We start from the raw sequence: 15,367 nt of genomic DNA, 5'->3' as shown, positions 1-15,367 counted from the left end.
AAATAGTTGATGTGTGCGTAAACTGGTCAGACACCCTGACCGTCTTAATAATATAATAATAATAAAAAGAAGACATCAGGAAAAAGGAAGTTACAATTGTACCCCTCCAACTAGTTTCACGGGGGTTGAGTTGGTACTCAATTTATCACGTGGTTGAGTATAGCATGGAAGTTGGAACAGTGAACCAACCTCCCCTCCTCTCCACCAAACAACAAAGGGACACTGTTGTACACACACACTCACTCACTCACTCTCTCTCTCACTCTCTCTCTCTCTCTCTCTCACTCTCTCTCTCTCTCTCTCCACTGTCTTTTCTCTTCTGTTTGAGGAGAGGGAAAGCATGGAAGAAACGAGGCCTCTGCTTGTTGAAAGAAGGCCTGATATTGTTGAGCCAGCAGCGAGTGAATATTCTTCATCCACCACCACCACGGCTGTTCTTCTCCTTGCAGCCTTTGTTACATTCACTGGTTCATTTGATTCTGGTTGTGCTGTAAGTACTCATCAACTATACATATATATTTTTCGAGAGGGAGAGAGAGATTTATACGAAAACTGACACATTGCAAAAGATCAAATTGGATCTATCGATTGATAGAGCCTGAGGGAACGAGTAGTGGCGGCCGCCATTGCAAGAATTTTGAAAACCGACACACCGCAAAAGACCTAATTAATGAGCACGGAACTTCTTCTTCTTCTTTTTTTTTTTTTTTGGGACAGAGAGAATATTTTATTCATATGATTGGCGAAAAAATAATGAACGTCCACAGAGTGGGAAACAATTTGAGAACACTTTTTGAGCACAACTATGTGCAGCTCGATTAGTGATTACAATCACGTTTGACAAACTAGCATCTCGATTAGTGATTACAATCATGTTTGACAAAACTAGCATCACAAAAAATAAAACGACTCCTTTAGAACTAAGCACAATCTTGGACGAGTATCACTAACATCAACAGGTGGGTCTTTGAGATCTCTCTAATTAGTCAATTACTAGAACGAATATAGTCTATAATACTCTCTCTCCCTCTTTCTCTCTCTTAAAAACTCTCCCAGCAGAAAAACCCTTGCCGCTGCTGCTTTGGGAGGCCTCCGCCTCTCTCCCTCCTCCCTCCCTCTCTCTTCTTTTTTCCCCGCCCTCCTCGCCTCGTTTTCTCCCGCCGATTGGCTTTCCGTGCTCTTAGTTTGGGTGCGGCTGTTTGTTTGGTCTGGCGTGGTCCCCCCTTGCGGCAGCTTGTCCGGCGATTGGTGGCGGCCCATAGTCCTTGGTTCCACATGGTGGTCGAGATTTGTCTTGCTTGGGGTCGTCGACGAGGTAATAAGGTGTGGGGTTGGGTTAGGGCTTGTTTTTTTCTGGTTTTTTCTTCTTCTACCGGCTATTTGGGTCTCCCCCGAATTGGTCCAGTCTTGTACCAGTTTGATTTTTCCAAATCTGGTGTGCTTAAGGTGGTGGGCGAATAATCCGGCGCCTATTGAGGAATGGTCCGTTGATGGTGGTTTGTTGGTGTTTTGGTGGTGTATCAGGAGTTGGTGGTGGTCCGGTGGTGTTGATCTGGCTGGTCTTCGGTCACTGTGGCTTGCTTCGAAGCCTCTCCATTGCTCTGGTTCGGGTGTTTCGGCTCTCGTCTAGTTCTGGCCGGTGTCCCTGTAGATTAGTCCACGAGAACAGTTTGTTTATAGTTGATATTGTTGTTGTTTGCCTTCAGATTTATGTGGTGCTTAGTTTTTAGTTTTTAAGGTTTGAGCTGTGAATCTTTTAAATCCTCTATTATCTAGACTTAGATTTGGTTATTAAGTACTGACAATTTCGTCGCCGAGCCTGCTTCAGCAATAGGTGTCTGAAATCGAAATTTAGGTAGCTTTGGTTTTTTCCTGTATCTTTTCTGGAATCTGTATTGCCTCGATGGGCTTATTTGAATGAATGACTTCTTCAAAAAAAAAAACAAAAAAACAAACAGGTGTGTCTTTTGAATTATTACAATTTCGCGAATTACTTCCGCATCCGAATTCAAGAGAGAAGGGAACTTTTTTTTTTTTTTGATCCGCAGAGAGAAGGGAACTTCAAATACTATTTATCACTATGCAATTTGTTTTTTTTGGCAAACTTCACTTTCTATCCCATGTGGTTTGAGCTAAGTGCGGCTACAACCTCTTAGATTCAAATTTTGCACCTAACCTCCTTGTGCTTTGTAAACTTTTGCAGACGCACCCAATTAACAGAAATAATGCAAAATTCACTAATTGAAATGTTGAAAAGTCCAATATGCTCTCATCTTATTCCTTGATTTTTTGTTCTTTGAATCTATACAATTCATCTCCTATACCAAAAATTAGATCCGAACTGTTGATATTGTAGAGTTTGACGAATATTATGTCTACACCAAAATTCAAGTCGATCGAAAAATGAAAACCTCTTGGTTGAATAGAATTTGTTTTGAAATAAATGTTCACATTCAAATTTATCTTTCAAATGTTCTCCGATCATGGAGCTATTGATGGCTGATCAACATGATTATTCATAGAAATGCACTTTTATTTTAATTACTGCATTATGAATGGCTTGAATTAAAATTTTAATACATTGACTAGATTCAAGAGACGTGCGAGATACAACTTCGTTAACATGAACACAATGGAGTACAGATGCAATTATTCACAGAGCACAAGGGTTATGGATGCCACAAAGTAAGCCGAAGGGTTATACACAAATGACCCAAAACCACACCAGAGTACAAGTGAAGTTTGCCCTAATTTTTTTTAAACTCCCACCATTGTTACCATAATCCTGACCCCATCCATTTGGATTATTTTTTTTGTCCTTATTTAAATTTTTTCGTATTTGTTAATTTTTGTTATTTTTTTGGATTATTGCTTTGTTATGATGGGAGAAATATAAAAAGTAAAAAATTAACATCGAAATCCAATTTTTTTAATAAAAACAAAAAAATTGACATATTTGCTTATTTTTGTTTTTATTCAAAAAATTTGGATTTCGATAATAATTTTTTACTTTTTAAATTTCTCCAGTCATAACGAAGCAATAATCTCAAAAAAAATTGAGAAAAAGTAAACAAATATAAAAAAAATTTGAATAAGAACAACAATATAATCCAAATAGATTATTTGGGCAAAATAGGCCTAAGATTGTGTGAGATTTCTAAATTTTTTTATGTGATTCAAGGGACCGAAATGCAACGGTACAAAGGGATTTGAATTTTGAACTCCAATCCTGAACCCGTCCATGTCCACAAACCTTCTCCACCTCACAGGAGAGAGAGAGAGAGAGAGAGAGAGAGAGAGAGAGAGAGAGATTGATTTTGATGGAGGTTTATTACAATTGTAGAGCGGATATTCATCAGCAGCAGAATCTGGAATCAGGGAGGATCTCGGCCTTACCACTGCACAGGTTTGTCCTCTCACTACTCCCCTCAATTATTTACTCCCTCCCACACATAAAATTGGTCCCCGGCGGAATTACGTACATTAAAGATAATGTACTTGCCCAAATAAATTTTTGTGCGATTGTTCGATACATTATTTTTACGCTCGAAAGTTTCATGTAGTTCCCTAAAGGACCAACTTCATAAACGGAGCGCGTATATGGGTATATTTGTAGACGTGTGCATATAATCTTCATCTGAAGTGGTTTGGGTGAAGAACAATTTGAAATTAATTGTAAGAGTATCCAAATGCTTTTACCGGCGAGAAACTGAGAAGAGATTATAGAACTGTTCGCGTTATGTTTCATGGTCACTTTAATTCTTCAATAGACACCCCAGACCCCACCTCTTGTTTGGGCCCATGCACGAATCGCTCGTGATATGAATTTTTGTGGCTTAATTCTAGTGGAAATTTGTTTCGGTCTAACGTAAGAATTTTTGTGGTTCACCTTTTGAAGTTTTGTGGCTCGTGTTATGAGAGTTTTGTGGTCCAATATATCAATATGAACTTTTGTTGTCCAAAGCATGAAGTTTTGTGGCCAAACTTACCAATTTTGTTCAAAAATTTCGGTGCAAAAGTTCTTATGGGCCAACAAATGAACTTTTGCGCTGTTGGTTATGAATTTTGTGGTCAAAGATACAGCATTTGTGGTGGTTGATTATGAAATTTTGTGATGAGCTATGAATTTTTGTTGCTCGAGATATGAAAGCACATACCATACACCTCCCCTAAAGGAGCTGTGTGCTATAAGTGTATAACTGTTTGGTGTGGGTGTTCACACTAAGCATGGTGTAAAGTGTGTCTCTTGGTGGTTATTTGCCACGTGAAAGAGGGAGGGGGAGGCTAAGTGTAGGCTATGTATGTAAGGGACATGGGGTTTTCTTTTTGGTTCTGGGCTTGGCCCTATAGGAGTGGGCTTATGATTATCCCAATGGGTGTTTCCTTGGTTGGCTTCTTGTCAATCTTGGATTTGGGTCTCGAATTTTTGGGCACATGATTGTTCTTAGTTTAGGGATATGATGCCGTTCAAGTCCTCGTTCCTTTAATCTTTGTAACAATTTCAATGATTAATAAATTTTCGCCTTTCAAAAAAAAAAATGTATGCAAGGGATACAACTCTTCACTTTGGGCTTGTATTTTATTGTGGATGGCTTTGTTTTTTTCTTTTTCCACGTCCCTACTGGATAAATAGGCATTTTGTAGGTGGTTTATCTCTTTGTTTCATGCCATGAACCCATCAAACCACTAGAAGATGTATTTGGTTTGAGAGTGAACCAACTAAAACCTCAGGAGACTGATGGTTTTTTGTATATGCTTTTATCATATCTTTTAAAAGATGTGATTGCCTTGTGTCAAGTTGTGAGATTCGGATTATTGTTGTGCTCACCACCTACAGTACACTATTACACAGCTAAACTTGAATGTACTTATTTGTAAACTAGAAAAATTTTATATGGTTAATTTCAAATGTTATTATTTCTTTCAGAAACAAAACAGCCCCTTAAATGAATGTCATGAGCAGTTTCCATATGAACTGTAGATCCTAAGCTCCACTGATCAAGCTTCTAAGCACTGCAATTGTATAATCCTAGAAGTTATACACTCTTGAAAAATGGGCCTATGACATCATATTTGACCCAATTGTTTCAGAAGAAAATTTTCCCTTGGGCTAACTTTGTTCAATGTTCCTCCCCCTCGCGTAGTACTCTGTTTTCGCTTCAATATTTGTACATGTCCATTGGTAGATCATTCTCAATGGGTACTTCTTCATAGGAATTCTGTACCAATAACAATTTACACTCGACTAATAGATAGATTGCTACTAACCCAATGGTTTGGCCAAGTGGGTATTAGAAAGCCACTAAATTTATGTGTTATGCACCTCTACCCACATGGCTAAATTTATGTGTTATGCACCTTCACCATCGAAGACTACCCGGTTTCGCGAGACCACCTTAATTAGGTTCACCATCGACTTCCACGGCATCCCCCTCCGCCCCCAATGACGGTGACACCACATCTGACGTGGGTTCTTCCTACTCGTGGTTCTATGATGATTGCAGCTATCGTCCAATCTTGAAAATGGCAGCGCTTCGAAGTGCTTGGAAGATGATGGGTTTGGCAAAACCAAGGCACATTTGGAGAAGGTGGGAAGGGACTGTTGGATTTGTCACCTGAAGTTGGACAGCATTAATTCTGAGACTGAGACTGGGTTTGCGATGGAGTTGGGTTTGAGCTTGGTTGACAATGGGAGATTAAAACTCGGAAGGATTGATCGAGAGTATGCAAAAGGAACGAAAAAGGAGAGGGAAAATGACAGAGATGTTGTTTGTTCTTGAATCCATTCCCCCTCTCATTTGGCTCTTACATAGTTGCAAAATTCAACAAACCACTTGTGAGGAGAGCCCATTAGAGCGCTGTTGACAAATAGGGCACATTCTACCATCGCAGTATCAAAAATGTAGTACTCAAATATGATCACCAAAAGCATTATTGTTTTCGGAATCAAAGATATATCCTATATTTGAATGAAAATGGAATACATTGGATCAAGGACTCGCAGTTTTCTGAAGGGAAAAAAAAAATTATTGATTTGTTCGAATAATTTGTGTGGGACGTCAAAACAGACCCCGCATGCCGATTTGTGCACTATCGGTGCATGCTTGATTGGTAACTGTAAATTATTCAAATGGAAATGAATAAATGATGGCAAGTGAATATAATGGTACTGTTTATACCTCTCTTTCTCTCTCTCTCTCTCTCTCCAATCTTTGCACAGTTTTTTTTTTCTTTCTATTTTTGTACTCCCTCCATCACTTTTTAAGTGTTCCACTTCGTAACTTCAACTTATTAAGAAAACATCATCATTACATCTTTCACCTCCATTTTTCCTACTTACTCTCTATGAAGGTATAATCATTACACTTTTACTTTTTTCAAAATGGAATACACTTTTAGGGGTAAAATGCAAAATGCACAAACTTTTACCCATTAACTTTACAAAATGGACATTTATTAAGGGATAACCCAAAATGAAATACTAGACTTTAAAAATGGGATGGAGGGAGTATTGTTTGAGGAGGATATATATCATATTGCATGGAAGTTGCTCCACTACTCAAATACTCTCTCTCTCTCTCTCTCCAATCTTTGCGCTGTTTTTTATGTAGCATTTTTGATGGAAAGAAGGTTTGATAATGCTAACTGGCCACATAAATGGTAGTTCTGAGCTTGCAGCAAATGAACATTCTTCGTCATCATCCACCACCACCACCACCACTGCTGTTCTACTACTTGCAACCTTTGTCGCCATCTCTGGTTCAATTGGTTTTGGTTGTGCTGTAAGTATTCCACAATCATATATATACATACAACCGTTCGTAGCATACATGATGTGTGCGCAATTTTATCAGGGATAAGGTTGGGAAATGTTGCCAAGAGAGGAAGAAAGAAGGATTTGGGAGTACCGTAAAAAGCCTTAGGAGTGCAAAAAGCTGTTTGTATTGGGTATTTTGGGAATTCAAAAATATGAGCCAGGCTCACTTTTGAGTTTTTTTTTTTTTTTTTTAACGGCAGAAGAAGAATTTTATTAATCTTTGAAATCGTTACAAATATTAATTAGAAGGATCATGAAGAAAGACATCAATTTTGAGATATTTATGTATGAAAAATTGTCACAATCAAGGTTTTAAATACTCGTACCGATCATGTTGGTTGCAAATGTGAACTTCATTTTATTTTCTCACTTGATAATGCCACAATTAATATATTGTATTATACTTTATTGGTTATAAAAGTTGATTAATTAGAAAGAGATTCATAATACGTACCTTTAGAATAAGGCCAATCTTCAATATATTCAACAAACTTTCTGGATATTTCGAATTTTAAATTTTAGAGAATAAGTTGAGGTTTGAAAAGAAATTAATGAAATTCTAAAGAAATGAAGAATGATGATCGGAGTTCATATAAATAGTTATATATTCTTTAAAATCACCTTTTGAGTTAAATATACTGTTTTGATTTTTTCAAGATGAATACTGGCCGGAGATGCCCTTAGAGATCAAACTTTACGGGTTGGAGATGAGAGATGTTAGAGAGAAGTCTATTTAAACAACCTTGGAATTCTACCACAATGACAGTTGTTTTAGACAGAAATCTGTAAATACAGTATTTCTTAAGTTTCAAAATAAAAAGTATATGATGTTATAAGTTACACATGAACACCAAAGAGATTGAAAAACTTTATTACGGAGCTTTCCGTGAATAATCATTTACGAAGCCAAATCGCGTGCGTACAAAGTGTATTGGACTATCCGGATTTTAAAAAATGTTTCGCGCGAACAGTTTTTTTAAAATCCGGATCGTCGAATGCTGAAATGGATGGCTGAGATCTTCCAACTCCGCAAAAGATGTATTTACGGCTCCTCCGTGAATGAGCCAACCTCAACACCAAAACAACAATCCTTCAATTTACAAATAGTTTGAAAACAATGGAAGATTGAATTTGTTTTAAAAACTCCAGTAATTTTGAAAAAAAAAAAAAACATCGTGCTTCCATAGGCCAACGGTGCTATTGACACAGACATTTACCGCACAGATTTCGCATAGATTTTAATGTGGGGCCCACTAAGGATTCCACACAAACGATTCAAGCCGTTCATTAAATTTAAAACATGTTTTCTAGTGCTCTTGTGAAAAATCAGTTCAATCCGATAAGTTTAAGTTCTTGATTCAATCTTCTAACTTTTCATTCATTCACGTGAATAAATGAAAAGTTAGAAGATTGAATCGAGCCCTTACACATATCGGATTGAGCTGATTTTTCATTGGCACACTCGAAAACATGTTTTAAATTTAATGAATAGCTTGGATCGTTTTTGTGGAACCCTTAGTAGACCCCAAATTGAAATCTGTGCAGTAAATGTCTGTGTGGACAGACTTACTGTCCATAAGCTGCTCATTTAACAAATATGTGAGCCGCGTATCAACAGAGATTCTGCCTTGTTTGGAATGAGAGGAAAAGTAATGAAATGAAAAGAAATGAAAATTAAATTTTGAAAACAGTGTGACAAAAATTAAATATTCTTAAATATTTATTTTATTGTTTTCCTCTCTGTTTCCTCCCATCCCAAACAAGAAATATTCTTTTCTTTTTCTAAGTTCCAAACAAACACTTAACAAAACGAAATTACTATAAGTACTGATTCAGTGGCAGGATCGGATTCGGGGTGAATTTGGGGTGAGAACAGACTAATCTCCAAATCCTACCCAGATTTCCAAACAAATCTCCAAATCTTTGATCCATTTTGGGCGGCGATCATATTGGGTACGGACGGATCAAACGAAATGGCCATTTGTATCTTAGCTGCAGGGAGGTGGAGTCCCTGCAGTAAGGCTAACTCACTGCACCTTGCAGCCCCAAAACGCCACCATTTTGGATAAAACACACGTGAGAACCCCCCTTCTCTCCCTCTTCGTCTGTATTCTCTCTATACCCGACTCTCTCTCCTACCAACTTTGTTTTCTTCTCTCCAAGAAATAAAATACAGTGAACGAGTACTCAATCGGTCAGTCCAGACTTGAAATTTTTTCCCCTAATCTCTAATCAATTTTACCTTGAAGACTTAATTTCTGAATCGGGTTGATATTGAAAGAAATAAAAAAAAAGTTTTACTTTGAAGACTTTAAATTTCGAAATCAAATCTTACATATGGAAAAATGCTCCTAACTAAGAACTTCAATAGAGAAGGAAACAATCCATAATCTAGAAATTCTGGAAGAAGAGAGAACCAAGAAACCAACCCTATTTCCATAGGGTTTTGTACTCTCAATTTGATTTAGGTTAACAAGTTCAGGAACTTGAATAAAAATAAAAGGTTCTTCTTTGGTATATTTAATCGGATCCAGAATAAATCTCTACTCAAATTGTTCTAGTCCCTGTTTGGGTATGACTACTGTCATGTACTTCTTCTCGTGGAGGAAGGAAAGTTGCAGCAGAAAAATAAAGTTGAGGAGGCTGGGGTCTTGACTCTTGAGAGAGAGAATGGGGAAAGTTGCATTATTAATTACCCGAAAACAAAATGGTGGCGTTTTGGTGGGCTGCAAGTTGCATTGAGTTAGCCTCACTGCAGGGACTCCGCAAAAAGAATATGAGTATATTCAAAGGGGTACATACCCCGAGTACATGTTGTTTTGGTACTCGTTTTGAAGCTGTTCATTTTTTTTACAGAAATATTTTGCTTAGAGTCGCTACAAAAATCAAATCAATCCGTAAGATATCGGTAAGGACGTATAGGAAACATCCAACCTCAGACATTGTTTGGAACTTAAGGAAAGTGAAAGAAAAGGAAGGAAACTTTGCTTGTTCGTTTGGGGGGTCTCAGAACCCTGTGCAGAGTCCCTAATAAATTTTCCAAACAAGGTTAGTTAAAAAAGTTTCCCCCCTATTGTTTGGATGGAAAAGAAAGATGAGAAAAAATTAATAAATTTCAGTTTTTAAATAGTATCTCCCTCTCATTTTTCTCTCATTTTCTTTTCTCTCACTTTCCCCAAGTCTTTGTTTGGAACCTTATGGAAAAGAAAGGTAAAGAAGAGAAAATAATTTTCCCTTATTTGATTTGAGAGGAAACAAAAAGGAAAATAACCAAGCAAGGAAGAATTTTCCTCCTCACCTTCCTTTCTTTTCTTTTTCTCTAAGTTCCAAACAGGTCCTAAGTTCCAAAGAAAACCTTCAGAATTCAATTCATTACCTCAATTCAGAAGAGGAAATGAAGATACTACGTCTCTTTTTGGAGGGAGAGGAAAAACCTAAAACTTTGTTCAAGTTCTGAACAGATGCGAGAGGAGATCTTACCTGCAGGCTGCAGTATCGCCAGAGAGTGAGTGTCTATGTGTGTGTGAGAGAGAGAGAGAGAGAGAGAGAGAGAGAGAGAGAGGTATTTGATGGAGGTTTATGATTGGTTTGTAGAGAGAGAGAGAGAGAGAGAGAGAGAGAGAGAGAGAGAGAGAGAGAGAGAGAGAGAGAGAGAGAGGTATTTGATGGAGGTTTATGATTGGTTTGTAGAGCGGATATTCATCAGCTGCGGAATCTGGAATCAGGGAGGATCTCGGCCTTACCTCTGCACAGGTTTGTCCTCACTACTCCCCTCAAACATGCGCGCGCGCGCACACATATATTTGCATATAATTTTCATCTGAAGTGGTTTGGGCGTCAAACATTTTGGAATTAATTGTAAGATTATTCAATTGATAATTTCTGGGAGAATTAGACTTAGATTATGATGGTTGTTCATGAAGCCAAGACTGACAACATATTTGGAAAAAATTCTATGAAAATTAACCAAATGTGAAGAAATGACAAATCGAGTAAACCCCAAGGGGTTTGGCCAACTGGGCATGAGAAAGCTAAAAGCTATGAAGTTTATGTCCTCTATGATGTCACATGTTCAAATCACGCAAAGGCCAAACATTTCAAACTTGGGGCTGTGGAGTGTTTGCCTGGTCGTTAACACCAGGGCCTGGGCCCCGAATTAGTCGAGGTGTGCACGAGCTGACCCGGATATCCGGAATTAGTCGAGTAACTTTTGGTATAAGCTTGAATTTGAAATCTTCTTGAGGCAACAACCACTTAGTTTCCATTTCTGTCCAGCCAAAGTTTAAAAATCATTGGGAACAACTGTCTGGTCTCTGGTGTGTGTGTTCACAGTTACAATAGTGTACATGCGTGTATCTTGGTGGTTATTCCCCGCATGAAAGAGAGAGGGAGAGCTTAAGTTCAGAGTACGTATGCAAGGGACACAACTCTTCACTTGGGCATTTATTTATGTCTAGCGGCTTTGTTTTTTCTTTTTTTCCACACTCCTACATGATAAGTAGGCATTTAGTAGGTGGTTTATCTCTTTGTTTCATGTCAAGAACCCATCAAACAATTAATTACTAGAAGAGACAATTCCCTCTTTTTTATTAGTTAATTCGGAGGAGGGTAATGAACCAGACTTACCGATGAACTTCCAGAACTGAAAAGTTGAAATCGATGTCTTTCATTTTAGATTTCAGATGTTGAGTGGAATTGAAGGACAAATATGATTGTCTCAAATCTATGAATCCAGCATGTAAAATCTAGGTCTGTTGCTAACTGGACAGTTAGATGTGTTAGGTTCATTGGTTGTAGAGTGAACCAACTAAAACCATTAGCGACTGAAGGTTTTGTCTATACGTTTTTGTCATGTATTTTGAAAGATGTGACTGCCTAATGTAAATTGTAAAGTTGTGAGATTGAGATTATTGTTCTGCTCAGCACTGCAGTACACTTCAATTGACTGATTTGTGAAGTAGAAGATTGTTATATGGTTTTCAAACATTACTTAGTTCTTTCAAAAACCATACAGGCCCTTAAATGAATATTACAAGCAGTTTCCACATAAACTGTAGATCCTAAGCTCATGTATATAATCCGAGAAGTTACCATGCCAATCATATTTGACCCTGTTGTTTCCAATGAAAATTTTCAGTTGGGCTAATTCTGTTCAATGTTCCTACCCCTCCTACAGTACTCAGTTTTCGCTTCAATATTCACTGTTGGAGCAATGGTAGGTGCCACCATGAGTGGCAACTGGCAAGATAGCAGACCTCGTTGGCCGAAGAGGGGTATTTTTTTGCCAATACATTGGATCTTTCCAAGCCAAATGTGGTTTTTGATTCTTCTATGTTTGCCGTTTAACTCATTATAATGCAGGCAATCTAGCTCTCCGACGTTTTTAGCATTATGGGGTGGCTTGCAATACTTTTTGCCAAGGTTCTTTTCTCGGAATTTTTAGCTTTCTCCCCCTTATGCTATGCTAGGATCTCCTTTTTTTTTTTGGTAAATACTATGTGAGGATCTTGTTTTGAACTAAAAGATTATTTCAGCAGGACTGGTAATGATTACTAGCAGGTTGGGTAATTCTTTTCCTTAAGTTCTTAAGAATTTCATTTATTTTTACTACATATGACTATATGAGTATTAACAGAACAACAAAACTTAAGAAAACTGTGAGTTAAATTTCACAAAAGAAATCAAGTTAAGGGGTTTTCAAAATTTTTGTTTGGGTACTTGTTACACGTTTATATCAGTTATTTGATGCTTTTGAAAGGGTATTTGGTGGCTCGACCTTGGAAGATTGGCATTGGGATTTGGTGCGGGTATTCTTACATATGGGGTATGCTTTAAGCATTCATCTCTCCAAGATTCTCAAAAACTCGCCTTCATTCCCAATATATCATGCCATTCTGCGAATATATCACGATCAGCAGCATTACATCGTATTGCGTGATATAGGATCGTCATTGTACCGTGAATATATCTCGCGTACAGCTTGTTTTTGGCCAATTCTCCTACTTCTTGACTTCATATTGCGAGATCAATCCTTCTCGTGCGGCATCTCCATTTCTCGGCCCAAACTGGCTCCTGAATGTTGCGATTACTTGCGAGTTTTACTTAAAAACTTGTCTGGACCACTGAAGACGCGAGATAAATCCTTCTCGCGCCGCATCTCCATTTCTCGGTTCAAACCGGCGCCTTAATGTCGCGATAAATTGCAAGTTTTACTGAAAAACCCGTTTGGACCACTGAGGGCGGCGTGTGGGGGTGCGTCCGCTGCGACAGCTGTCACGAGCGGCGCGTGACACTCTGTTCAACGTAGATCGTTACAGATCTGACATTGTATCACTCCGAAGATTCAAACCATGTTCTCAAAAATGATTTCCAATCAACTTGACCTCGACGTTTTCGAAGTTTTTAGGCAGTGGACTTCCGTTCACGATTTGTGCACTAAAAATTCACCATGTGCTAGCTCTGATACCACATGATGGGATAAGAGATACAATATCACTCACAATACACAAACAACTTATATTAATTTCTCAAAATTACTTACACTCTCAAGCAATAAAATTCACTCTCTCACTCTCACATACATAACAGGTGGGGAAAACCCCCTTGGGGTTCCCAGATCTCGCTCTTGCCCTTGGCCCTCTCTCTCTTTCTTATCCCATACTATTACACCACATACATACACCTACTTATACATGCACAAGCTAAATCACAGCCACACACATCAACCTAGCTTCCAAGCCCTCATTAATTTGCCCAGCAAACACAACTTCTGGTGACCTCTCACACTTACTCTCAACTCTCATTTTGCTCCTCACCTGACACACACAAATGGCCCACTTACATAATCAAGATTATCTCTCAACAGTTAGCATATCTTTAGATTTTGTAATTTATGTTGTGTATAACTAGTTTTTTTTACACCTTTGGCATATCTTAAGATATGCCACATGTATCCAAATATGATGCATAAAATGAGAAAAACGGCATGACACGTAATTCCTGAACAAGTTTTTTAGCAATATTTTGTTTCTATTTATTTTCCAGTTCTCTGTAAGATCATAACTTTATATGTGGTTCACTAATTTAACTATCCCTGTAAAGCATGACCTGAACTCTTTTTTTGGCTAATAAAAAGAATTTATTCACTTGAGTAAGTAACACATCAAGGGAAAAGAATTGAAGAAGACAATAAAATCCCCTCTAAATCCTAAAACGGTGATGTTGCTGACCTGAACTTGCATTTCCATTTCCAAACAGGCATCTATATATGTTGCTGAAATCACACCTAAGAAAATTCGAGGTGGATTTACAGCAGCTAACATGGTAAAATTTGAACTTAGTTGATTTGGATTAAAGGTTCAACTCTTTGTTAATTGGTCTGCATTTTGCGTATTTTACAGCTGATGGTATGTGGGGGTATATCCTTAATGTACTTTATGGGAAATATCTTGACATGGCGCAACTTGGCTATATTTGGTAACTCTTGAGTTGCCCAGATACCTTCACCATTGTCTAAAAGCAGCTCCATCTTATTGGCTTTCATTTTGTTATGCTTACAGGACTGGTTCCATGCTTGGTACAATCGGTAGGCCTGTTCTTCATACCAGAGTCTCCAAGATGGTTGGTGAGTTTGAATTCTACTTTGCATTGATTTCCGAGCAGTTTTTTTTAGACAGCCTACCTAAGGAGTACTTCTACCCTGAATTCTTCAAGCTTTTGTTGAACATATACCGTTTGGTTCGTCTATTAGCTCATCAAAGGAAGCTTCTTTAATTATGTACTCTTAGGCACAGTTGTTAGAAACGTACAGTTCAAGATTCGTATTGTACGATTCGACACGATTTGCAGGTCATCAATACGAATAAGCTGCGTAAGTTGGAAATAGCTGTGAATCGTTAGTGAATTGACTCGGTGAATCATTTGATTCATTTTCAATTTCCTGAATTCATTTTTGACTTTTTTTTTGAATCTTTGTTGTTGGAAAAGGGTTCCACTGTTATTTTATTTTATTTTATTTATTTAAGGTCTTCACGATTCAATTCCATTCACGATTCAGAAAAGGACCATTTTGATTCTCGATTCGATTCACAATTTGACCATGATCTTAGGTGAAAGGCCCATTTGAGCTTCTGTGATTGATTGCTTTCGTTTTTCCTCAATGATTTTGAACAGAAAGCATGTCAAAGAAAAACGTAGTCAGATTATGTCAGGGCACTTTAGATAATGGGTGGGAGCGTACAGGGCGAATCCTTTGAATTTCCGTCAGTGCTGACAGACATGAACTTAGCTCGTTCAGAATTCGTATCGAGGAATAAAGAACCCTTATTATTGTCTATGTCCAATAAATATAGAAGCTTAGAAAAAAACTATACACTACATAAACAAAAAGGGAAGTGTCATAAATTAATACCATTGTTTCGCAAAGGAAAGATTTGAATAAATAGAAAATGGAGGTGTTTTAACTTTCTGCTGCTTTTTTGGTGCTGCTAGAGGGTTTGCTCTTAAAACCAGTGCCAACAATTGAAATTTTCCGCATCTGTTGAAAAGAAG

The 15,367-nt window shown here is 37.8% G+C and overlaps 1 protein-coding gene across 2 annotated transcripts in view; it reads left to right on the top strand.

Moving 5' to 3' along the window:
- The first annotated feature begins 271 nt into the window (after positions 1-271).
- The window catches only part of LOC131327362 (sugar transporter ERD6-like 5), a 42,381-nt gene continuing 27,285 nt past the window's right edge, over positions 272-15,367 (top strand). Inside the window, exons 1-2 of one of the 2 annotated variants that reach the window (XM_058360491.1) lie at positions 272-490; positions 3,344-3,406. In XM_058360491.1, coding sequence (XP_058216474.1) covers positions 341-490; positions 3,344-3,406 — 213 coding nt within the window. In that variant the 5' untranslated portion in view covers positions 272-340. Of the gene's footprint in view, positions 491-3,343; positions 3,407-10,099; positions 10,393-10,488; positions 10,571-15,367 lie in introns of those variants that run through there. The other variant, XM_058360498.1, reaches the window with a different exon arrangement.

This window comes from Rhododendron vialii, chromosome 5a (assembly GCF_030253575.1).
Source record: "Rhododendron vialii isolate Sample 1 chromosome 5a, ASM3025357v1".
In the NCBI taxonomy this organism is placed as follows: domain Eukaryota; kingdom Viridiplantae; phylum Streptophyta; class Magnoliopsida; order Ericales; family Ericaceae; genus Rhododendron; species Rhododendron vialii.
Note: the sequence above shows the minus strand (reverse complement) of the source record. Positions and strands in the feature narration are given on the sequence as shown.